The sequence below is a fragment of the Misgurnus anguillicaudatus genome, chromosome 12, assembly GCF_027580225.2.
Source record: "Misgurnus anguillicaudatus chromosome 12, ASM2758022v2, whole genome shotgun sequence".
NCBI classification, from domain to species: Eukaryota; Metazoa; Chordata; class Actinopteri; order Cypriniformes; family Cobitidae; genus Misgurnus; species Misgurnus anguillicaudatus.
The window spans coordinates 40,975,065-41,000,940 of NC_073348.2; the positions used below are offsets into that span (position 1 = coordinate 40,975,065).

At 39.7% G+C, this 25,876-nt stretch overlaps 1 protein-coding gene across 3 annotated transcripts; it reads right to left on the reverse strand.

Annotated features, from left to right (window-relative positions):
- Positions 1–25,581, reverse strand: cplane1 (ciliogenesis and planar polarity effector 1). 3 transcript variants are annotated; one of them, XM_073874632.1, is made up of 54 exons: positions 25,437–25,581; positions 24,903–25,035; positions 23,362–23,497; positions 23,156–23,275; positions 22,497–22,735; positions 22,303–22,409; positions 22,069–22,225; positions 21,880–21,983; positions 21,625–21,807; positions 21,125–21,380; positions 20,884–21,033; positions 20,138–20,805; positions 19,874–20,052; positions 19,709–19,789; positions 19,448–19,609; positions 17,406–17,573; positions 16,943–17,171; positions 16,741–16,856; positions 16,422–16,639; positions 15,515–15,679; positions 15,303–15,432; positions 15,114–15,223; positions 14,894–15,040; positions 14,676–14,802; positions 14,274–14,595; positions 13,213–14,137; positions 11,642–11,808; positions 11,339–11,487; positions 11,163–11,245; positions 11,025–11,080; positions 9,720–9,782; positions 9,445–9,634; positions 9,074–9,355; positions 8,296–8,982; positions 8,046–8,212; positions 7,837–7,921; positions 6,440–6,494; positions 6,202–6,336; positions 6,039–6,110; positions 5,625–5,752; positions 5,370–5,550; positions 5,039–5,274; positions 4,778–4,868; positions 4,578–4,688; positions 4,346–4,381; positions 4,219–4,252; positions 4,009–4,140; positions 2,854–3,013; positions 2,123–2,178; positions 1,879–1,989; positions 1,323–1,480; positions 641–727; positions 429–562; positions 1–319 (listed from the first exon to the last, which is right to left on the reverse strand). In XM_073874632.1, exons 2-54 carry the CDS (start codon positions 24,990–24,992, stop codon positions 176–178), a joined length of 9,279 nt encoding a protein of 3,092 aa, XP_073730733.1. In that variant the 5' UTR covers positions 24,993–25,035; positions 25,437–25,581; the 3' UTR covers positions 1–175. The 3 variants fall into 3 exon arrangements, with proteins under 3 accessions (XP_073730733.1, XP_073730732.1, XP_073730731.1); XM_073874631.1 differs by having other exon boundaries at positions 11,642–11,805; positions 19,448–19,612; XM_073874630.1 differs by having other exon boundaries at positions 19,448–19,612.
- Between the last annotated feature and the right edge of the window lie 295 nt (positions 25,582–25,876).

The window sequence follows — 25,876 nt, forward strand, 5'->3', positions numbered from 1 at the left end:
AGCAACACACCTGCAAACATTCATGTTTATTGGTCAATTTATAAAACAGATCACATAAATTAATGAGACACAGTCACATGAAATAAAACACAAATATGGAAATCATTCACAATAAAGATTAAACTGTGTGAAAACAAAAGAATTCTTTAGAAACAACCCTTCAGTTTCCCCTCTGCTATTTATTTTCTTCTTCTGCAGCGATTTTCTCAATGGCGTCCCAGTCCAGTTTGCTCAGAACACTGCCGGTGCTGTCAGAAAGAGCGTCCAATCCCATCAGATCCACACCTGTCAACACTTCTGCATCATACTCATCAAATCTCTGTGGACAGAACACAAGATCACATGAAGTAACATTAATGACACAATGTAATGTTTGTGATCGTGTCATTTTTTTAACAGAAGAATTTCAGTGTTTATCTGCTTCACACCTCTTGATCCGCCAACCTCAGAATCCTGTTGATGTCAATAGAGCGCTTCCATGGACTCATCACGTGTCGCACATCTGTGTCCTCCACAGGCATCTGATCTTTTACTGTAGATGTTTGGAAACCATTTTTCTGCTCTATGAAACAAAAAACATGTGAAAATAACCTAATGTTTTACAGAAATACTGCAAAAAACTTGTTGATAACATTCTTACTTTGATGAATCGTCTTTTTTCCTTTCACGTCTGTCAGCATCCCACGTCGAGTCACCTGTGATAACCGGTCACCTGGAAGAGCGCTCGCTAAAAACAGAGAACATACTCAGACAACCAATCACAATCACTTCATGAGTGAAACTAGAATTTTCTTAAAGGTGCCATAGAATGTAAAAGTGTATGTTGGCATAGATGAATAATAAGAGTTCTGTACATAGTAATAACATATCATAAACCTCAAACACTATTGTTTCCTCCTTCTTATGTGCATGCACAGACCAATCTCAACATAACACAGACTGTGACGTTACAGTCCAGATGCACACACACAACATTAAATTACACATTACATTAAGTACAATGTTGTTACAATGTTAAAAACAAAGTTGTGTAAAGCCACAAACCTTCTATCAGAGAACAATTTATCATTATTTGAATGCATTCTTTGGCACCTTTAAGAAAATATGAATGGCATGTATCTGTAAAAAACTGCTATAGTTTTGTGAATGGTTGTTAGGACATTGTTCTGAGTGGTTATAAAGGTCCTTCCACAAATCTCTATGATATCCTGGTCACTAGAAATGACTTGTGTAGCTCTTTCAGTACAAGTCGATGAAGTTTTATTGAATATTTGGTGTTATTATAGCAGCAGTAGTGGTGGTTTGTGGATTTTGGTATGAACCTGGTCGGTGTAGTCCGAGCCTGCTGCTCAATGATGTGTGGGGTTTTGTTGTAGATTTCTTCTGAAGCACGACTGTCTTTCCAAGAGAAGATGCTGATCGTCCGTGAGGTCCGGTTTTAGTGCTCGTCTTGTTTCTCACAGATGATTGACTTTGGCTCCTGAAAAACACATGATCACATTATGATTATTTTAATCTAAGAATAACATGTTGGAGAAGGAATAAAGATTATAATTAATATTATTCATAAGTGAAGCTTGACATTTGTGCATTTGTAGTATCTATACTGAAACATAGGCTATGAACATACGCAAAATCAATAACATTTCAACTACATTAAAATAACTGAATGTTAGATAAAACTTAACTGATAAGAACCTAAATTAATATATTTGTTGTGGAATATAACTTATTTCATAAAAATCCTATTAGCCAATGGTGGGGCCTGCCCCCCCGGACCCCGCAAGCTCTGCCTTTGTTTTTTATTTAGAGAACTCAGTCCACTACTTTACCCTACATTTCTGTGTACATCTACATTTCAGTTGTTTTTTAACTGACCTGAGGCCTTCGTGAGGTTTTGTAGGGAGGTTCAGAGGTGTTGTGAGGAGGTCAGTGATCAGACTGCAGGCGTCGCGAGCTCTCTGCTCATAATGTTCCTGTAAAACCATCCTGAACAAACAAAAAACACCATCAAGTGTCTGAAGGAAAACCTTTCAACTAGTGCTAGTGAATGAGACAAACTGATGCGAACTAGTGTTAGATAATGTCTAAATATAACAGATGAATGAAGATTGAATCTTACTTGTCTCTTTCCTCTTTGGCTTTCTTGTTTGTTGCCAGATCTACAGAGGTTGGATTCTGCAACAAACGTAAATGATTTAAACGAACAGAAAACTACTGCTTCTGTCTAAAAACTAATCAGATTGTGCAAAGTGTCTCTATGCGGTTAAAGGGGACATTTCACAAGACTTTTTAAGATGTCAAATAAATCTTTGGTGTTCCCAGAGTACATATGGCAAGTTTTAGCTCAAAATACCCCACAGATCATTTATTATAAGATGTTAAAATTGACACTTTGTAGGTGTGAGGAAAAAAGTGCTGTTTATGGGTGTGTCCTTTAAAATGCAAATGAGCTGCTAATGCAAACACTGATCACCATAATTATTTTCTCTCTCTCTGCACTAAATGTTAGTGTTGTGGTTGGATAGTGCAGATTAAGGGGTGGTACTATTATAATAAGATCCCTTTCTGACATCACAAGGGGAGCAAATTTCAATTAGCTATTTTTTCACATGCTAACAGAGAGTGGTTTACCAAAACTAAGTTACTGGGTTAATATTTTTCAAATTTTCTAGGTTGATAGAAGCACTGGGGACACAATTATAGCACTTAAACATGAAGTCAGATTTTCATGATATGTCCTCTTTAAAACCAAGAGTGCTTGAAGACATCATTGTTAGAAGAAAGTTGTTTCAGAGATGACAGCAGTATTAATATTGTAATAAAACACTGTGAAGAGGTTTAACATCTCACGTGTTTGAGAGGTGAAGTAAAGGGTCTGTGCTCAGCTTCTCTTTTCTTTTCTCTCTGTTTGTGATATTCTGTCAATCTTTCTCTCTGTTTCCTCCTCATCCAGATCCTCAAGTCTCTCCTCTCCTCCTCCATCATGACTCCTCCCTGCTTCACCTCAGACCTGCAGGATTAATACTGTCCATCACCTTTACCTCATATCAGCTGCGCAACTCACATATGATCGATTAACACATCAAGAAAAATGTTCAGAAATCAGTTTATGTGTGGTTACAGGCAGAGGCGTCATGCCCATTGAAACTTAGTCAAGTGCCACCTCAGATATTTCAGCATTTTGCATCTTTTTTATCGGTCACTTTGTTTCATTGGCAAAATATATTCAGTTCTTCACTTTTCTAGGATTTTTACGGTTTTAATCATGTGCTTGCTTTATTCTGGATGCAATTAATTATTAATGCATTGTGCACGGTCGGGGGATTAACTGTGTACAAAGATGATAGTTCAAAGTCCATTTCTTAATCTTTATATCTAGATTCACGTCTGGAGGGGGCGCAGAATCATTATGTGATCTGACGTCAAATATGATGCAAAAATGGGTTGCTATAATCATTTTATATAATTATGTTGGTAAAACTTTACAAGGTTAAGAATTAGTTAATGCATTAACTAAAATAAACTAACAATGAGCAATACTTCTACAGCATTTATTCATCTTAGTTAATGTTAATTTTTGCATTTACGAATACATTTATAAAATCAAAGGTTGAACGTAACTGTTAACATTAATTAATGCAATTATTTAATTTTAATGCAATTAAATAAATAATAAAACAAATATTGTAGACTACAACATTACATTCAGATCAAAGGTTTCTTTTTCTTCACTGTTTTTGCAGTGTTGATGATTACAGCCAATCACAGACGTAAGAGCATGACTTTTTCATTAATGTTTAAAATAGCAATAAAATCATAAACGATTCTGTGTAGTCTATAAGAATATGGCGTATAAAGGTTTTGATATTTAATTGACTTTAATAATTATGTTTACAGTATGAATGGTAGGTGTACAAACTGTGTTGCATGGCGCCCCTGGTTATAGGTACATTGAAATGTCTTTGTAATAAATGTAAACATGTGAGTTATCTTGTAGACCGTCACCTGTTTGATGTACTAGCTCCTCTTTGAGAAAGACCCAGAGCTGATCGAGACAAAGCCCCATCTCTGATTAACTCTGACAGGATATCTCTCACATCACTGAGTCCGGTCAGACCGAGAGTCTCATCCACGCGTCTGAAGAGAGACAAACAGACAGCTTAATAACACATGATAAACACAGACACTGTTACTGACAGAGAAAATCTTTCTTACGTTTCAGAATCATCAAGTAAAGAGTCTGTCAAATCTGCAGGAAAAGAAGCGACACAAAGGTCCATCTGCGAGTCTCATTATACCACATCAGATATCAGCAGCAGGTTTGTGTTTGTGTGTCACTCACCTCGATCGATATCCTGAACACGCCGCTCCGGTTTCACTGAAAACACACAGATCATGTTAAACTGAGGACCTGGAAACTGACACCATGTAATAATATATCTCTGTAAACTGGATTAATGCATAAAGTAATGTTGAAAACAGTTATGACCATCCACTGTCTGAGCTCTCTGTCATGTTGGTCTCGAATAATCTGCAATTTGTAAAAGGACAGAAGTGAACACACAGTACAGTACCTGTTGGAGGAGAATGGGTTGAACTTTGGTTGCAGACAGTAGAAGACAACATCTCCTCCTCTCCTCGCTCTTGGACAGCCGCCAGTCCAAAATTCAGCTTGTCATGTTTCTCTGTTCATTCATTCAACAGTAAAACAAACACTGTTTAATGGTCTGTTTAATTCTACTAGCAGCTACAAGTTTGGTTTAAGTTATCTAACCTTTTTGTAAGATTGTTAGAGGTCTGGAATATAGTCCTCTCTCTACGCTGGGTGTCATCACAGGGTGTTGTGTTTCAATACTGTTGACCAGCTAACAGGAAACACACAGATGAGTATCTGACATCCAAACCATGCAGACACACTAGACCACCAGCACTTGCCGGGTACAAATTGTATAGGTACAAATATTTTGTCCGCCATAATGAATTGTGAACGTTTACGGCAGAAGCTCATGTGAACTGAAAGGAAAGCATCTGGTACCATTCTGGTGTTGGTAAACTCTCTGTCCATGTGATCAGCAATGTCCTGCAGTCTGAGGAGCTGAGCGTCCATCTCTGAGAGACGTGCTGAGATCTGACTCCTGGACATGAAGACCCGCTCCAGAGATTGAGAAGGGATTTTAACACCTGACAAGACACTCAGAGCAACAGGATCTCCACTGAGAACATCTTCAGTTTCCACAGCTACAGGAGATGAGGGATGGACAGAAGAACCTGCTGGTTAGGAGAAAACAGTGAATCTGTGCTGCTCCATTGGCCATCTCTCTACATTACATTATTTACAGTAAAGGTGAAGTTATATGAATGTGTACCAGGTTCTTCACTTTGTAATGTAATATTCTCAGTGTGGGCGGAGTCTGGGGCAGGATTAAGGACATTAGCTGCCAGGAGGTGGAGTTGAGCAGATGAGGGTGGTGAGTTGGGGGTCAGATTGTGTAGCAGAGAGTCATCGGTCAAATCAATCACATTGATAAACCTTCTTCCTTCAGCGTTCTACAAGAGAAGAAGAACAATCTTTCATTCATATCCATTGATTATTTTAAGTTGAATAGAGATGATACACTTACAACATCTGTGTTTGAGAGTCTTCTGCTATCTGGCTGATCTGATGAATGATCTTTAGAGAAACGCAGATTCAAGAAGACATCTGGAGGAACTACTGGAGCAACATCTACCAGATCTCCATTACCTATAGCTGTACACAACAACATCATCATTTTCTATACATATAAGATGGACTCAGATTGCTAATATCAAATAAAGATAAAACCGAGAAGGTCATGTAATTGTTCTTATATTTATTAAACTATATTATTCTATTCTTATATTCATTTAGCAATTTTTAATAATCACGTTTAGTGTTAACAGTAACTCTTTATATGCTTGTCAATGATATAATTGACTTCTGTTCATTTAAGGCCAAATGTTCACTTTCAATATAAAAGAGAAGCTATAGACAAGATTAGACAATATGAGCTTACAAGCAAACTGCATTCTGGGAGGTGATGGCACCTGGACAGACACAGCTTTATCGGTGATGAAGTGAGACGGTCCTGGAGTAAGAGAAAGGTTTGAGAGTATATTAAAAGCAGTATATTAACAGCACAAGTTTTGAGATACCTAAAAACTGATGGGACCACATACCCGGTTCAGTGTTTGTACAGGCGTCCTGGATTTCAGGAGGTCTCTTCTGCATGGAGGCGAATGCATGAAGTTCAGCTGAGGTGGAATACATCTTATCCAACAACATCTGTCCTGTCAGTTCAGACTCAAAGGTACCTAAAGTAGAAAGGGAACACATAAGAGAATATACTGTACACACTACATGTGAAAAACACAATATAAAGAGAGAGAAGACTGGAGAAGAGTTGTATTTTCTTACCTAAAGGAATAACATAACCATCATTCTGATCTAACACTTCTGCAGGGGATGGAATCTATAAATGAATAATGAACATTAGAATGACATCACTGTAGCTTTACAGATTCACTGTAGCTTTAACGATTCACTGTAGTTTTATTTGATTCACTGTAGCTTTACAGATTCACTGTAGCTTTAACAATCCACTGTAGTTTTATTTGATTCACTGTAGCTGTACAGATTCAATGTAGTTTTATTTGATTCACTGTAGCTTTACAGATTCACTGTAGCTGTACAGATTCACTGTAGTTTTATTTGATTCACTGTAGCTTTACAGATTCACTGTAGCTTTAATGATTCACTGTAGTTTTATTAGATTCACTGTAGCTGTACAGATTCACTGTAGTTTTATTTGATTCACTGTAGCTTTACAGATTCACTGTAGCTTTAATGATTCACTGTAGTTTTATCAGATTCACTGTAGCTGTACAGATTCAATGTAGTTTTATTTGATTCACTGTAGCTTTACAGATTCACTGTAGGTTTACAGATTCACTGTAGCTGTACAGATTCACTTTAGCTTTACAGATTCACTGTAGCTTTACAGATCCACTGTAGCTTTAATGATTCACTGAAGTTTTATTTGATTCACTGTAGCTGTACAGATTCACTGTAGCTTTACAGATTCACTGTAGCTGTACAGATTCACTGTAGTTTTATTTGATTCACTGTAACTTTACAAATTCACTTTAGCTTTACAGATTCACTGTAGCTTTACAGATCCACTGTAGCTGTACAGATTCACTATAGTTTTATTTGATTCACTGTAGTTTTACAGATTCACTGTAGCTTTACAGATTCACTGAAGTTTTATTTGATTCACTGTAGCTGTACAGATTCACTGTAGCTTTACAGATTCACTGTAGCTGTACAGATTCACTGTAGTTTTATTGATTCACTGTAGTTTTATTGATTCACTGTAGTTTTATTGATTCACTGTAGCTTTAATGATTCACAGTAGCTTTACAGATTCACTGTAGTTTTATTGATTCACAGTAGCTTTACAGATTCACTGTAGTTTTATTGATTCACTGTAGCTTTACAGATTCACTGAAGCTTTATTTGATTCACTGTGGATCTACCGTAATGATTCACTGTAGCTTTAACGATTCACTGTGGATCTACCGTAATGATTCACTGTAATTTTATTGATTCACTGTAGTTTTATTTGATTCACTGTAATTTTATTGATTTACTGTAGTTTTAATAATTCACTGTAGTTTTATTTGATTCACTTTAGCTTTAATGATTTACTGTAGCTTTACAGATTCACTGTAGTTTCATTGATTCACTGTAGCTTTAATGATTCACTGTAGTTTTAATGAGTATTGGTCTTAGGTGCTCTTTAAAGTTCAAACCTCATCTGGGGGTATGATGGAATCTTCTGGTCTGAAAGTGACTCCAATCTTTTCATCTTTGTTTTTCTCCTCTCTCCTCTTCTGTCTGATTGAAAGAACTCAGAAATATTAGACACAAAGCACGTATATCTGCATAGGTTCAAAGGTCACACTTTTGTGACCTGACACCAAGAGCAGCACATAATAAATCAAATCAAGTAACTAATCACCTCTTGCTGGATGAGCTGGTCATGTGACTGTTTACATGGATGTTGTCTGTTTGTAATAGCTTTAGTTTAGTGTCAGGACATGTTTGCTTCCCTGCAGTCCATCTCAACAGCTCCTCCAGAGGAATAAGACGAGGGGTTTGTACCAGAGGTGTGCTGATCCGTACCCCCTTAACAACACACACAACAAATATACATCAGACACCACACACAACAAGGGTTCCAGATGTAAGAGTTAGTGATGAAAACTCACAGCTGTGGGTGGATCAGGGTCTCTGTGCAGCAGCTGAAGTCTGGGCCAGTGGGCCGTGCCTGCGATACCCACGCTGGGTGGCTTTGGTATGGTGGGTTGTGGTATACGTGGCAGCGTCACAGGGCGCTGGGCATCAGGGTGAAAGTGCAGCAGAGGGAGACCTACAACTGGAACAGCTCTATGAGGACCTGGAGGAAAACTTTGAGGTTCTGCACCTCCTCTCATCATCTCTGTGTTATAACGGCTCCTATGAATGAGTGACGAAGGTGCTGCTGATGGTTCGACCCACGTTCTGCCTGTATTCTCAGCTTTACAGACCGACGAGGGTCTGTACTGACCAGGGAGGACATCGGTGTGAACTGAGGGAAGATGAAGATTTGGCGTCCAGGCCTCTCTCACAGGAACACATGCAGGAGGAGGAGGAGGAGGAGGAGGAGGAGGAGGAGGTCTTAGAAGAGATGGTTGTGTTGGCTGAAGCTGTAGAAGTCGTAGCCCGTGTGATGATGAAGCTGCTCTCGGTCCAGGTGTAAATTTCAGGTGAGCATTAAAGACGTCACTATGACCCTTCTGGAGAGATGTGGGATTATGTGCAGTGGTGAGCAGTCCTTGTGAGGTCGGGATGAAACTCTTGCCATCTGTTTGAGCGTTCTGGGCCCAGTCTGATCGAATAGTCAACTGCTCGAGATCCTTTAAGACATTACAAACATACAACATTGATTAGATTATTATATATATTATATAACATATATCAGTACTGGTAAGCACATACAAATTGTACCTGAGTTCTGAGGGCAGGGTTCCTCTGCTCCATGTCAACACTTTGATGATTGCTATGATTGGTGACCTCTTCTCCTGGTGCTCGTGTAGGACGTTTAGCACTGTCAGATGCACCAGGTTGGATGTTCTGTGTGGGTTCAGATCTGGGATCAGATTGTGCAGACAACACACTGGTCTGTGGTAAGTTCACATTAGACTGAAGTGGGTTGAGTTGAGACAGCGGTAGGTTAGTGAAGGACGCCCCCACCACCTGCATAAGACTCATGAAGTTGATCTGCTGAAGCTGAAACAGAAGAAAATCAGGAAAACTGTAATGGTGCGTTCATACTAGACGTTAATGAAGTGTTATGGTATAAACGCACAGTTAGTCACCTGCACTAATCTGAATAACTCATCCTGAAGCAGCTGTCTGACGGGGTCGGTCTGAATCTCTGCTCTGCTCTGAGGTGGATCTGGATGAGCGGTACTCTGTCTCTCTGACTGCATCATCCTTTCAGCTGGCATCAGGTGTGAAGACGACAAGTCTGCCTGCTGAACACCGTCTGATGCTTCATGTCTGAGACTGACAGATGTTGATGATATGAAAAGAAGTTAAATAAAATAACAATCATAAAACATCCTGAATGATGGTTATGAAAGAACGAAACCTGTTTGCATCTACAGGAGCATCATGGTGTTGTGTTTCACACGAGACTTGATTTCCCTCAGACCTGAAACAGAAACACACTGAATGTAATCTGACCATGTGACGTGACGAGAGGTTTGTTTAAAGTCACTGTGGAAACTAAACCAGTTCACTATCTGTGACAGCAGCAGGACTCTCTGACCACACCCACAGACATACTGAACACAAGAGCTTTCTTAAACCCTTAACTGGTGCAGGGGGTGAAAAGATGATGTAAACCTTCAAATTAACTTAACTCTGGCATTTTTTGGTCAAGAAGCCTAATCTTGATCTTGTTTGTCATGGAAGTGGTGAAAATATTAAATTAAAGTAGCAGTTTACATTTCTATTGTAATAAATAAAAATAATGCAATAAAGTATATATATTTATTTATACATAAAATTATCACAAAAAATGAGTTACACTTTTAGTGGTTTTACCAACAACGGCCACTAGGTGTCAATGGTTTGCTGCATACTCTTGTCACAAGTTAATAAATTACTGTCATTGCATTATTATTAATGCTAAAATGTTTTAAAATATGAAAACTACATTCTTATACCTTTTAACGATATATAGTTTGTCGTGATAGATTAAAATTTAAATCCAAAATACAGGGTTCCCATGGGTCATGGAATTCACTTGTGATGTAAGGAATAGCGTTTCCGGGTTCAAGCCTCTGCTGACTACAATTTAAACAGCTTTTTATTGGCACTGTATTCATTTCACACATTTAAGCTACATTTTTATAAACATAACGTGTACCAAACATTATCCAGAAATTCAGCTTTTTAGTCAGTGAAAGTCAGGAAAAAGTCAGGGAATTTGAGTGGAAACCCTAAATATTGAAGTAAGTGCTCACGGGACTGCGCCAGTTAAATTCTAAATGAAACTGAAATGGAAAACTGTATATGGAATATTTTACAAATGACTAAATTTTTTTTAATTCATGTGGCCTTATAATCTTTAATCAAAAAAGCAAATCTCCTCCTCTCCTCAAAACAATTTCTCTTTATTTCCGGTCATATGGTATGGCAGGTGGGCGGGGTCCGGGAAAAGATCACAGCACTTAGCTAATAGCAACACGAATCAACTTTAACCGTTTTTGATGGAATAATTCAAGTCCAGCCATACCATTTTCCATTTCTGTTTCACTGGGATAAACAGCACCACGGGGAAAATAAGACAATCACTACTTCCATTTCATTGTGACTTTAATGGGTTAGATCTTTATGAGCTCCTCTCCACAAGCATGCAGTTGACTAAGTTGATATCTAATAGACTCACTGTTCATCTGAATGTTCATCTGTGTTTGGACACTCCAGATCAGCCAGTGTTAATGTCTGTAAAACATCATTATAACAGAGTTTATCATTTATTTATCTGTTGATTATATCTGTCAGTGGTGCTGCACACATCAATCACCTGAGCTTTGGCTTCTCTGATAGCTCTGCTCTGATTGGACGACAGCAATGATGCCTCAGTGACATCTTTAACAGTGCTCTCATCTATAAAGCAAACAACATAGAAAACTTTGTATAGTGTAGAGAAATGTTTTATATATGTTTAAGTATAAAACTCTATTTGAGATGAAATCTAACCGTCTTCAGTCTCAGTGCTCTGTCTAATCTTTCTCCTGATTTCTTCTGATCCAGTGCTGTTATTCTGTACATCAGATATTACATCCTCATCTTCTTCTTCAGACAGCTGAGTATCTATCTGATCCGCAACATTTTCAACCTCATTCACACTGTGAGATTGAACATTTTCACAACCTTAAAAACCTTTGGATCTAAAGGCTTATGTTTCAATGCTTGACTTTACTGTCACATGTCATGTATAATCACCTTTTCACAACTACATTTGAATTAAAATCACACTTTATTTGATTCTTGTAAACTCACTCATGGCTGTAGGTGTGCTGGTCATCCAGGTGTGGAAGGATGATGGACATTTCGTCCGATGTCGGGTGATCCGTATCAACACTGTTGCCTCTGTCTCTCCTCCAGTCTGTGATCGACCTCAGGACTGAATCAGAAGACGCTTCACTCGCTCGCACAACAGGACCCTGCTTTACATGACTTAGCATGTAGTTAGCATGAAGCTTACATGATTTAGCATAAACCTAACATGACGTTAGCATGATTTAGCATGAAGCTAACATGATGTAGGCATGATTTGGCATGAAGCAAACATGATTTAGCATGTAGTTAGCATGAAGCTAACATGATTTAACATAAAGCTAACATGATGTTAGCATGATTTAGCATGAAACTTACAATGATGTAAGCATGATATGTCACGAAGCAAACATGATTTAGCATGTAGTTAGCATGAAGCCAACATGAATTTACTATGAAGTTTAAAGCTAGCATGATGCTAACATGATTTATCATGAAGCTAACATGATATAACATGAAGCTAACATGATTTAGCATGAAGCTAACATGATTTAGCATGAAGCTAACATGATGTAGCATGAAGCTAACATGATGTAGCATGAAGCTAACATGATGTTAACATGATTTATCATGAAGCTAACATGATTTAACATGAAGCTAACATGATTTTCTATGACGTTAACGTGATTTAGAATGAAGCTAACATGATGCTAGCATGATTTAACATGATGCTAACATGATTTATCATGAAGCTAACATGATTTAACATGAAGCTAACATGATTTAGCATGAAGCTAACATGATTTAGCATGAAGCTAACATGATTTTAACATGATTTATCATGAAGCTAACATGATTTAACATGAAGCTAACATGATTTACTATGACGTTAACATGATTTAGAATGAAGCTAACATGATTTTAGCATGATTTAACATAAAGCTAACATGATTTAGCATAAGATTAACATGATTCTAGTATGATTTAACAGGATTTAACATGAAGCTAACATGATTTAGCATGAAGGTAAAATGGTTAAACATGAAGCTAACATGATTTAGCATAAAGTTAGCATGAAGCCAGCATGATTTAACATGATTTAACATAAAGTTAGCATGAAGCTAACATGATTTAACATGATTTAACATAAAGCTAACATGATTTACCATGAAGCTAACATGATTTAGCATGAAGCTAACATGATTTTAACATGATTTATCATGAAGCTAACATGATTTAACATGAAGCTAACATGATTTACTATGACGTTAACATGATTTAGAATGAAGCTAACATGATTCTAGCATGATTTAACATGAAGCTAACATGATTTAGCATAAGATTAACATGATTCTAGTATGATTTAACAGGATTTAACATGAAGCTAACATGATTTAGCATGAAGGTAACATGGTTAAACATGAAGCTAACATGATTTAGCATAAAGTTAGCATGAAGCTAACATGATTTAACATGATTTAACATAAAGTTAGCATGAAGCTAACATGATTTAACATGATTTAACATAAAGCTAACATGATTTAGCATGAAGCTAGCGTTTAGTGCACTCTTACCTTAAAATGGGAGTCATGTTTGTTTGTAGCCTGCAGGGCGGCGGTGTATCGCTCTTCTAGCAACTCCAAAGCAGATAATACTGCAGGGGTCGAGGCTTTGGCCCTGATGACCACAGAATCACTGGAGCCCTCTGACCTCTTTCTGATTGGCTGAGAGAGTAGGACCCGCTTGTCCGCCCAGCGCATCATCCACTCCAGCAGCCTGGCCAGCTGAGGAAACCGAGTCTCAAGTGTGGAGTCCAGTGGGACTTGAATATCTAATTCAGCCTGTGAGAGGATAATAATGTCCCAAAACCTGCCCTGTGGTGTTATCGGGAAAGAGTTTTGACTGATGCTTTGAACCTCTGAACTTGCTTTAACCTCACTGGACTTCAGCGTAGACTGCTGGCGAAGGCCAAATAGTCCTCGTGGTTGTCTGACGCGATGTCCAGGAAGAGCCCAAGCAGACGTGGTGTTTGTTTGGAAAGACGAAGCCAGCTCGGTGGAGAGGGGAAGATCCGGGGTTACCGGAACAGTTTGGAAGCAGTGACCGGCCCGGAACAGGGGCAACCGCGCACCCCGCTTACAGCCGGTTTGATGTCCATCTCTTTGACGCCGTTTGAGAGTGGTCAGCAGGTCAAAAGTCGCCGAGTGTAGCTCTTTTGTATGGAGCTGTTTGGAAAAACTGTTCAGTAAGGGAAGCTCAGACTCCTCAGCGTCCAGCATGTCTTTCTCCAGCACATAGCTGAGGAACAACTCCAGAAAGATTGTGTACTCTTCATCTTCCAGTTCAAATTCCCAGGTTCCCACTGTGGGCAGGCAAGGGCTCTTGGATTCATCTTGGGTTGACTTTGTTGCTTTGGGTTCCAATGAATGTGAACGTTTATCTTCTTTTCGGTCATGCGTTGATCTGCCAGCTGAATCCTGTATCTTTGTTGTCTTCAAGCTATAAACACAAAAAAAAGTTTGATGTCCTATGTTTACACAACTTTATCCCCCCAAAAATATCTCTGTTGCACCCATTTAAAAAATAATATAAGAACCATAAAAGTGGACATCAGAGATAATGGCAGTTGAATTACCCATGTGCAGACTTGGTCTGTAGGTCAGGAGAAAGCGTCTCAGACAGGGTCTCGGCTGTGTCTCCTTCACTGTACACTAGGGGGCGACCACAGTCAGTAAGAGTGCTGTCACTCAAACTCGTCCCGAGAGAGAGACGTTTCAGTATAGAATCTGCACCTCCCCTCTCCTCCTCCTCCTCTCTCTCCCAGAGGAACGGCTCCAATGTAGCTAGATGTTTCTCCAGACGTCGAAGTTCTCTGCGTCTCCGCCTGATTTGATCTCGGATCAGAATCATCATCGTCTCCCCGGCAAAGTCTGCTCTTTCGCTTCCTGATGGCACCTCTGTGTGAGTAAATGTGATTAGTGTCTTTAGAGATTATGATTCACACTATAGGTTGTGTAACACTGAAGGTAGCTCTTGCCTGTTGTAGAGGTGTCTGGTACTAACACGGGTCTCAATCTTTTCACCAGTGATGTATACTTCTCCCGTAGTGGCACGCGAACAGACTCCTCCTCTTCGGGAAACGCTCTCGCTAGAGTTTCTGCTGTCTAACAATCATGCAAGGTTACGTACATCATAATGCATGAGCAGATGCTATATTTTTGGAAGTGTGATAAACTTAAAATGAGTGAATATTACCACATGGCAGGGTGGCAGTTCAGACACCAGACTGAGTATTAAATCCTGCAGGGCTTCTTCTGCGTTTAGGAAATGACAGAAAGGCAAAAGACGACACGCCCAACGCAAGGCCTCAACACACAAATCTGCCACGCTGACATCACTGAGCTATGAGGCAAAACCACAGTCAGGACCTGAACTGTTCAGATTACAGGAATTAAAAAAAATTCATTCATAGCACCTGAGCGTCTTTATCCTGGTTCCTGACAGTCTGGTATCTTCTACATGAGATTGTAAGCTGGTCTCTGGCATGAAGCATCCAGCAAAGAGCACACAACTCTCTGAAACATACTGAACACAGACAGATCGTAGCATAAACCAAACGTTCTGATGAAACACAGGCTCAATCTAAGCCCACAACCAATCATACTTATGGTTTGTACAGTAACACAGTCCGTGTCTTTGCCAGGCCTTGATTGAAAGAATCCATGATGATTAAAGAATTTTTTCAAGCCCTCTGGAATCAAATCAGCGTTGATCTCAGATGACATCTTCCGGATCTAACAACCCAAAACATTGATATGATTCTTTAAATGACTATAAAACAGCATATATAAAGTAAAACAGATGAATAGTTCGTACCTTGTGTAGTAAGCGTCTGCAGCGATTTAGGTTGCTGATGTACCACTGAGCCGCAGGACGAGAGCTGTGTGAGGCTCTGAAGAGTAACAGAACCTTCTGGACCAGCACAGAAACCTGACACCGAGAGTCTCTCTCCAGAACCAGACATGACAATCTCACTGTGTCCTACAAAGAATGACATCCAAATAGAAAGTCAGGTCAAATCTTATTTCTATAGCAATTTTAAAAGCAGCAACAGAGTTGCCCCAAAGTGCTGTACAGTAAAACAATATACACATAAAAGAAACATAAAAGAGTCATAAAAACACATTAAACTCAGTACAACAGATGATAGGAGATCCCATATTTCCTTAAAATGGCACCTAATGGCAGCATATAAAGTGAAAATAGAAGCGGGCCTAAAATGGACCCTTGGGGCACACCACATAAAAGGGGAACAGATGAATAAGAAGACTTCCCCATGATCACTGAGAAGGTTCTGTCTGTGAAATAAGGGACTAACCACTGCAAGGCGACACCCTGAACACCCACAGCTTTTTCAACTGATGTAGAAAGATACTGTGATTGACTGTGTCAAAAGCAGCGCTTAAATCTTAAAAAACAAGCACTGCATACGAACCGGTAACAAGGATTTGCAAAAGGTCATGACCTTCAACAAAACAGTTTCCGTACTGTCCATAGATCTAAAACCAAACTGGAAAGTATCAAAATATTGGATATGCTGATATAGTTATTCAACTGACAATGCTCAACTCTCTCTAGGAGCTTAGAAATAAAAGGCAACTTGGAGATAGGTCTGTGATTGTTGAGGGTAGATGGGTCAAGATGAGGTTTCTTAAGCAGAGAAAGATGAACACTATGTGATCACAGAAGTAAAGAAACACTTTCAGTAGAATGTGTCTGGTACCTGTGGGTCTGGTGAAGGCTGTGGGCAGTACAGAGGGGGGGCGGGCAGATAAAACGCAGCAGGAACTAGAACAGAAAGTGATGCTGCTCGTTTTTTGGCCGAGTCCAGCAGGCGTGTTAGTGGTTGAGAGAAAACATCCACCTCAGCCATGACCGATGCCTTCAAGATCTCCTGCACAGAAACCTGAAGAAGCTCAACGTCCTCAACACACGCTGGGTCTGAAAAGCAAATCAACATCATTATTTTACTCAAAAAAACTTTTTGAATCTTGTGCAAGTGTTAGTCACATCCTGATCATAAATATCTCATACATGTTTACCTGTGCTCTCATCTTCTTCACGCCCAACCACATGTCCCAGTAACATCTCCAGCTGAGTCTGGAAGATCACTGCAGGTCGCAGCTCTATGGGAAGGTGCAGCTCTCTCCACTTAAGACTTAAAATAAACATACATAAATATAAAATCAGTGTGTCATCATCTCTTAAGGACACACGATTAAGTAAGTGTGACATCACACACACCTGCTCATGTCAAAATGGCTGCTGCAGTAGTTACTGTATGCCAAGCTGAGGGTCGCTGCCATCTTCCAGTCTCCCAGATGCTGAGCCACCCACACGGCCTCTGGCAGCAGCCCACCCAGCAGGAGGAGCTCTAGAGCGTAATCCACCGTCCACACTTCTGACAGATGCTGAGAACGCAAGGCAACCACCACACGACTCAGAGACAGCTCAACGACACGCCTGCCTGCATCTGTGACAGCAAATGTCAACATATCACTTCCTGTAACTCTGTCTGTAACTTTAGGCAATCTGATAAAATAACAGGTAAGGAGATGTTGAATAAGGCCTTTGATTGTTTCCTGTTTTTCACACTGGTCAAACACATTGCATTGTGGGATACAGTATTAATCCCGGTGTGGTAGATCAACTACATATGCCATACATGCAAAAAATCCTATTTGTTATGAGTAGTATGTTGATTTACTGTGTGGTAAGTGGAGAGGTGGCAGCACATCCACACTGTGTGGAGGCAGAATGCAGATGGGTTGGTTAGTGAAGTACGCAGCCATAAACCTGCCCAGAGACTGAACCACAGCAACAGCAGCTTCACGACTCACTGGCCCCAAATACCAGACCTCAATCCCAGACTCATCTACAAGATACAGATGATGAATTTGTCAAAGGATCAGATCTTCATGCAATCTTCATATCTTGTCATATTTGTACATTTTAATATTCATACATACATATTCATGGATTTTTAAGAGCTTATTTTTAGCTAGCAATTGCTGTGTGTGCCAAAAAAATCTATTTTGATAAGTGATGGGTGATTTCGAAACACTACTTAATGAAGCCTTGAAACATTTACAAATCTTTTGTTTTGAATCAGTGCTTCGGAGCGTGTTTCAAACTGGGAAAGTCACGTGATTTTAGCAAATGAGGCTTCATTACGGCATAATTGTTTTGAAAATCCAAAGTTTCACCACTAGGGGGAGTTGATCACAAATGACCCGTGTCTAATATGGTTAGGTGAACTCGGGTCAGTTTTATTATGCATGTTCATAAAAAATTCATCTTTCAGACCGATAATGCTACCATTTTGCCTACTTTTTGTTTATAGACAGATTTAATGACATTAAAAGGGGAGCTAGAGTGTTAATGATCTGAAAAAACAGAATACACTTTTATTTAACTCTTTCCCCACCAGCGTTTTTTAAAATGACAGCCAGCGCCAGCATTTTTTATGATTTTCACAAAAGTTTCAGGCCTTCCAGAAAATGTTAATCAAACAAAATATCAAATGTAAGAACAGACCCTCTGCTTTCAGAAAAAAAAAACATTTCATCCTACCTTTATCTTGTCTTTTATCATCTCTTAAATATGGGTAGGTTTCCTCAAAAATACCAAATTTTAAGCAAAAAGCTGAGATAATTGCATTTTTGTAAATTACTTTTGTTAGAGATCAGATTCAGAGCGATGGTCAAAACATACACAGAGTTTTTACTGTTTTTGGATCAGTGGATGCTTTAGTGTTTTATAAGTTGGGTAAGAGCACCACCTGGTGGATAATGGCAGAAATACAAATTGCCAGAAAAACTCGTCATTGGCAGGGAAGCATATTCTCTTAATTGAAGGGTTAACACCTCAATGGCGGAGAAAGAGTTAATGGCTTAATTAAGTTAAATAATTAATTTTTCTTGAAAACACATTTTTAGTAGCCTGGGAAAACCCAGACAACTTCCGGCAAATTTAGATTTGCTTTGCAAATAGTCTGGCAAAGAGGCCATTCAAGCCCATTTCTAATGCCGAGAAATCACGGCACCAATCAGAAATGTTGGAGGGGGCTTTACACGATGACAACCACGCAGCAGTAACATTACAAAGATGGATGCCGCTGTGAAACATCACTCGTTCGAATTAGCTATCATGTCTGATTTAAGCGATTTAAACTTTTCCTTTTCATTATAACCCGAAAAAAGAACAACACTTGAAGCCTTCATATTCAAAAAAAGATGTTATCGCTGTCTTACTGACTGGATTCGGCTAAAGTCTGGTATACCAGCTTGCAACTTTTGTGGCTAAACAAATGGGTCTTAGCGAGAGCGGCGAGCCCTCTGGTAGTGGTGCATACATCATCCCCTTCATCGCTCTGAATGGTTTTAGGTCTATCCAATTGCACCCAGAGGCATTTGAGCGAGGTCCATTGGTGACGCCTCTTTGGAAATTATTTGTCTATGAAGCTTTGCCAGACCACAACTCAGTTACTACTGAGAATGGTCTGGTTTTAACCAGGCTACATTTTTAGAATTTTTTTTGCAATTCTTGTGTAAAAAGTGTCAAATGTTTAGACTGAGATCTTGTTGCTTTTACAATGTTTTCAACCAATGAGTGCTTCGAAACAGTGAATCATTTTTCAAAGCAACTGGTTTAGTTGATTCGAAGCTTCAAAAGCTTTGTTTCCCCATCACTAACTTTGATTTGGGTTTTGTTTAGTTAGTGTTGTATGACTAATAGAGTAAACCCTACCAGCCAATCCTGATGTTTCTTTATCTTGTTGTCCTGCTTGTGGCTGCAGTTGACGGGCCAGACGATCACACAGAGCCTGAGCTTCACGCAGGTGATACTGAAACAGGTGAGCATACAGAAGAGCCAGACAGTAGCGTGTCTCCAGGTAACACGTCAATGGACCTCCTGTCAGATGCAGAACGGATGAAGTGGGCACAAAGGTTAAAGTATGTAACTTGATCGTTATGTGACCTGAATAAAAACAATTAAATGAACTCTGACCTCCCTCACTCTCTGCAAACAATTCAGCCCTCCAGACCTGAACACTGTCAGTATATTCACCCAAAATAAAGTGCTGTTCACCTGAACGTGATGAAAGAACCAGAATATTAGGTTAATGATGTAAACTTCTCTTCACTTGTATGTTTATTCAGGGCGAGAGCTCACCAGTGTAATTTCGCAGCATGTGGCTTTCCTCAAGACAATCTCCAGCTGTTTGTAAAGCTTGCTGGATTTCAGAAATGATAGCTGACATCTTCTCACATTCGTTTTGATTTTTACTGTTGTTTAACTTAATCTGGTACTGCAAAGCTCGTCTGTAGACATCACGCCAAATAACCACCAATCTGAAAAACATACTTAAGATAAAATAACTGCACTTACTGATAACTTTGGTGAAATATTTAGTTTATATTATTACTGAAGAAGCACCTATTGGACGGCAGATTTCTGTCTTGTACTGTTGTGATGGTCTCAGCATCAGTGTCCTCATGTAGCAGCAGGACTGTAAACCTGTCAGATGACAATGAAACCTGGTCGCCTTCCCCATGATGCAATGCTCTCGGCTGGAGAACGTAGGTCATATTTATGCTGTGAGACGCCTCTCGGAGAACAAGCAGAGCTGCGTTGAAGTTGTGTGTGGAAAGTGCTGATGACAATGGGAGGAACATGTCAACGAATCGTCTGCTGAGCTCAACCGCTATGGGCAGACAGCTGTGGCCTCCAGTGCACGTGCCGTCCCACGGCAAGAAGGACAGGAGAGTTCTGAAGACACGAAGAGCGCACGTGACCCATGAACCTTTGTTTTTTCTACTGACCCTGAGGAGGTTTATAAGCCGAACCACGCAGGTGATGGTATATTTGAGAAGACGCTCTCTCTGCTCGACGGCTCCTCCCACAGACACGCCCAGAGCCCAAACTCTCAGAAGGTTCCTATAAACCTTGTTATGATCCTCCTGCAGGACTGAAGATGTTGGTTTTGGGTCTACCGAGTGTGTTTGTGCATGAAGAGTGTCAAACATTGACGCAAACTCCAGCTTGCCTGCATCTTGCATGTGTGAGCGGAGACCATCATCAGAGTCTTCATCATCTTCCTCACCCTAAAGAGACAATACTGTATCACTTTAATGCACGTTTGATTGTGATTTTGTAAGCTTTAGTGTTGATCACAGACTGACCTGAGCTCTTTCTGTAAACTGTGTGAGATCTCCAGTGTCCTGTAGGTACAGTGGTAGAGTAGAAAGAGGAGGATCGGTCTCTTTAAGAGCCAGCAGACTTCCTGTGAACGTCAGAGTGGACATTGATTCCAACCTGGATTTGACCTGAGGCTTAAAAAAATTCACACGAACCATCAGACCAGCATTAAAACACCATCATTTCAATCAAAATCTACAATGTAACCGAATTAAAATGTCATACACTGATCTCAGATGACCCCATGACCCTGCGGATGTCCTCCAGCCCATGAGCAGAGTCCAGCAGGAGAGAGCTCATGATCGCAGTCGCAGACGGCCGTCTGGGCAGTCTGAGCACAGTCACCATGTAACCATCAGACACGATCATGATTGGCTGTCGTGGGTGCCATGTGACGGAGTATCGCTGTCTCATGGGGTCACGAATGGACACGCTGGAGCTGGAGAGAGCGCCATCTTGTGTGTGTAGAGGCTCTGGAGGTCTACAGGAGAAAAATAATCTGAAACTCACGACAGTGTTCATACTGGATTATTATTAAGACATTGTGCGTTACAAATGTGAGCAGAAAATGATTCTCATGCCTGCTGTAGTGCCGTTTAAAAAAAAAAAAACAATGACTTTACCATGGTATATAGGCAACATGATTTACTAAAGACATTTTACATTTCTCATACTTACATACTTATCATAGTAAATATCATCAGCAGAAGAACCAATCAAATCACCTGTATGTGACCAATGGATGAAGAGGCAGGAAGTGGGCGGCACCAAATTCAATGTTGCATCCGGTTGTGGACAGAGACACCAGTCCACCCAAACGTGCCAGAATGAGCAGAGAGCCTCTCTTCAGCACGCAGGCGAGATAAAGCCCTTCTGGTGTCCAGCTAACAGAACCGACCCAGTATGACCTGCAAAATAGTCAGGCTGCCATATTAGCATGTGCAAAGTCTTGTGGGTAATCTGTGAATGAGACTTTTTACCTCACATATTTGGCTGGAATATTGAGTGTCTTAAGGCCACACCCTCCTAACAGACTGGACACGGTCACAAAATTCTGGGTGCTGATGAACAACACTTGAGTTACCTGTCAAATATATATATTTTTTTAAATTCGGTATTACGATGTGCTATTGTAAATGATTTGCTGTAATGAAATGTAACGACCGTACCCTTGGATCTTTCTGGTTAAGGACTATTGCCAGTAATAAACCATCTGGTGATAGCGCTGGGACCAGAGCTCCTCTAGACTTCAGTGGTCTACATGGAGGCACAAGCTGGTTGAAGAGGTAAGACTTGGAGACCCAGTGTACAGTAAAACCTACTGGACTGTGTGTAAAAAACTCTTTCAGTAAATTTCACGATTTAAGTAAAATAATAAGCACATACTTCAAATAATGTCTTACCCAAGTTTGCTTTCCTTCATCATCTCCCACTGAATCTTCAGAAAGGTGATGGTCAACTGATCTTCTGTACTGAAGACAAACACGCTCAGACAAACATCACCAACTGCCTGTGAAAGAGCAAAGTAAAATACAACACATCAGCACCAAACTTAAACATACAGCTCCTGTCTCAGTCTCAAAGTGATTTTATTGACCTGGTTCTTTACAAACACACTATGAATTGAGGATTCTTTGTCCTTTAAAGAGGGAAGCTGAGTGTTTTCAGGATGTCCTATCTGACTCCAGCGTCCTTTCACTGTGATATCTCGTGGACTGCTCAGATCCTGAGGTGACAAACATTCCCAGAGGAAAATCTGCCCTGTTAGCGCTGCCAGATAAACTCTCTGTCCATTCTCCGAAACCAGCAGAGAAAGTCTTAATGTCGTTACTGAACCTGAATGAGACAGAGACGTGTCATCACAGGATGAAACAACTACAACATATGTGCTGAAATGTGCAAAACCTCTATTACAAACCTCCATTTGCCTGAATAAAATCACTTTCACTTTAAAAATGAAGATGTGCTGTCACGTTAAAGCTGTTTGTTTACATAAAACTACATTCATCTGCGCTGCAGTACATTACAACCCTGGAGATCTCAAACTAAAAGAGGGTCTGCAGCGTTTATCAATGATTCCATTTATGAGGATCGAAAACCCTGGAGTAATCTGAATGAAAGGCATAAACATGGCAAAAAATAATGTGTTTTAAAACGTAAACGCATTAATGTAAACATAGCCTTACTGTACAGGTCTTCTCACCCCTTCCTTAAATCAATTTAATTAGATGAACAATATGAAGCTTTGGCCCAAACCTTTAATGGAGGAAGCCAGCTCATGAACCGCAGGGACAGCAGAAACCATCTTCAGGGAATCTTTGTCTTTATTCCAGAGAAACAATTCTCCGGAGATCAGAAGACCAACCAGCCACATCCCTACAGATATTATTACGAACACAACTGTAAGCTCATATCCAGATACAAAGATCCTGATGGGTGACACTGAGCACTACATCACGTACCATTCTGACAGCTGGACATAGTCACCACTCTCTGTAACAGTGCCTGAAGTTTTGGGGTTTTCTTTTTGGTTCGACCCGACTGCAAGTGTATTTCACTGAGCCGATTGTCATCTAACAGAAAAACGGCTTCTTTCTCCTGAAACAAAACAGCTTAGCATCAAAAAATAACTAAAATAACAATACATGCTTATAATGACACTGAAACTTAAAGGTGCAGTGTGTCACTTTTAAAAGGATCTGATGCCAGAAATGTAATATAATCTACATAACTATATTATCAGTTGTGTGTAAAGACCTTACATAATTTTGTTTTTATTACCTTAGAATGAGACGCTTTTATTTACATACTAGGGCTGCACAATATTGAGAAGATATGCGATGTGTGACTCTACTGTTGACCGCTGCGATAAAGATATTTATTGAGGTATAATGTTTCCCTAGAGAAATGCTATTTTTTATTAGCCTTTTTTTTATCATTTAGATATGTAATTATTATACTGAAATAAACAGGTAATACATATTCTTCTGATGTTATTAAATCTAATTCAGGCTTTAAAAAAAACTATTTCAGACGTATCGTTCTTTTAAGGCACAAGTTTGTTGGTCGTCTCTACTCCTGCCATATTTATTTTCTGCTCTCTGCTTTAAGATTCTATGGCCCTGTCCCAAATGGCGCACTTCATGTGGACTTTCGGTCTCGTGGCCTTAAATTGCGCGTGCTCGCTTAGTCCGCGAGTCCGTAGGGTGTCCCATCTGTCATTTTTACGCTTTGAAGTGTGCTCATCAGCGCCTCCTTTGCCCCCTTGATGCGGTCTTCAGCGAAGCCCGCACTGCAGCAGGCTTCGCGCACTTTACCAACCCAGAAGTCCTTGCGAGCAATCAGACCAATCAGACGACGGAAGGGAGGAGCTCACACTGACGGGCAACTTCTCTACCTATTTCCGGTGTGACGCTCGAGTCTGTCCCAAAATACGACTCCGTTGCAGCCACGTGGACTCGCATGAAGGGTCCCTAAAGTCTGGACTACGTGATGTCATCAAAGTGTGGACTCTGAGGAGGACCACAAGTCCGGAGTGTGCCATTTGGGACAGGACCTATGTTAACCTTTGTGCCTGAGGTCTAGCCAATAGTATAACAGTATAAGACCTACTTGGCCGGTATTTAGTAAGGCCCCTTTTGATTGGTCTAATTTAGACCAATCTAAGCATGCAACACACAAATGATAGAAACATAGAATAAATTTAAGTTAACAATTATTATTTATCGTCCAGCTGTACTACATACACCGCGGGTCCCCTTACATTAAAGTCGCCATTTTTTGCCACCATGTTTCAACAGTAGCCCCAAACAGACAAACTTCTCTAAAAAGCATTTTGTCACAACATTATTTTGTCTTAAACAACAACATGTTTGTCCTGTGGCGGCTACCGTAGCTTCTCTATGCACTTTAGGGAACGGTGGAGTGAGATGCTGGTTACATAATCGCTAAAATCTACTACACAGTGCACCTTTAATTTGCTATAAAATGATGATGATGATACCTTCCCCAGCCAACAGAATCTGGGCCATGGCTTTCTGCGCTTGATGCTGGATGACAATAAAACTTTTAACTTCAAATCCATTCTTGGCATTGATGGTCAGTGTGAGAGACAGTCTGTTTCCATCTACATTCAGCTTCACGTGGATTATTTTATGAAAAATAAGCATACAGTCAGTGAACACGGGAATGGTCAACAGTTTTAATATACCAGATCAATAATCAGTAAATCTCTTTCATTACAGACAGGTTATCAAGTTATCAGTCGAAACACAAAATTGAGTCGTTTCATTCTGAGGTGAGGAGATAAACATCAAAACAAAATCAAAACATATTACAATTATCGCTACAATAACATTTTTCATTTTAAGATGGGTAAGAATATAGTTTTGATAGATATCTGAATGTAATTTAGTCTCGTGCAGTATAAACCGTTAGCTGCCAAACGTCAACACAACACACATGACGTACGTCACAAACACACCCGTACAGTATATATAACTCATAAATCAATAATCAGATTCTCTATAAACTTTACCATGATGCCATGACTCTGATAAACTCATCCCTCGTCTCTTTATTCACATTTATTTCCACGGTTTTCGAAACTCCCTCCACTTCCGGTTTTCCAAACAGCGCACACAACTCCCATGATTCCCGCCCCGTTGCCATAGAAGCAGAAGCTTTCGAGCGAAGCCTAGAGCGCATGCGCGGGAGATCCGCGGTGTTCGAGCTAGTCAGTGGTCTTTAATGATATATTTTTTTATTTCAAATATGTTTCTTAAATATCAATGATAACTGAAAGTTTACATTATAGTAAGAAAATTGCATTTTTATGTGACCAGATTTTTTTTATTTTTTATTTTTATTTTATTTTTTTTTATTTATTTATTTATTTATTTATTTATTTTTTATTATGCTTAAACAAAAAATATACAGAACAGTACAATATATAGAAAAGAGTACATAACATAACAT

What these genes read in the sequence shown, in the direction of transcription:
- cplane1 (XM_073874630.1), bottom strand. Translation starts at nt 24,992, where the DNA reads ATGCCAAGAATGGATTTGAAGTTAAAAGTTTTATTGTCATCCAGCATC. An exon ending in GATTCTGTTGGCTGGGGAAG is followed by an intron (nt 23,498 to 24,902) that starts GTATCATCATCA and finishes GTTTTGTTTCAG; the next exon opens with GAGAAAGAAGCCGTTTTTCT. An exon ending in GAGCACTGAGACTGAAGACG is followed by an intron (nt 11,246 to 11,338) that starts GTTAGATTTCAT and finishes TTTGCTTTATAG; the next exon opens with ATGAGAGCACTGTTAAAGAT.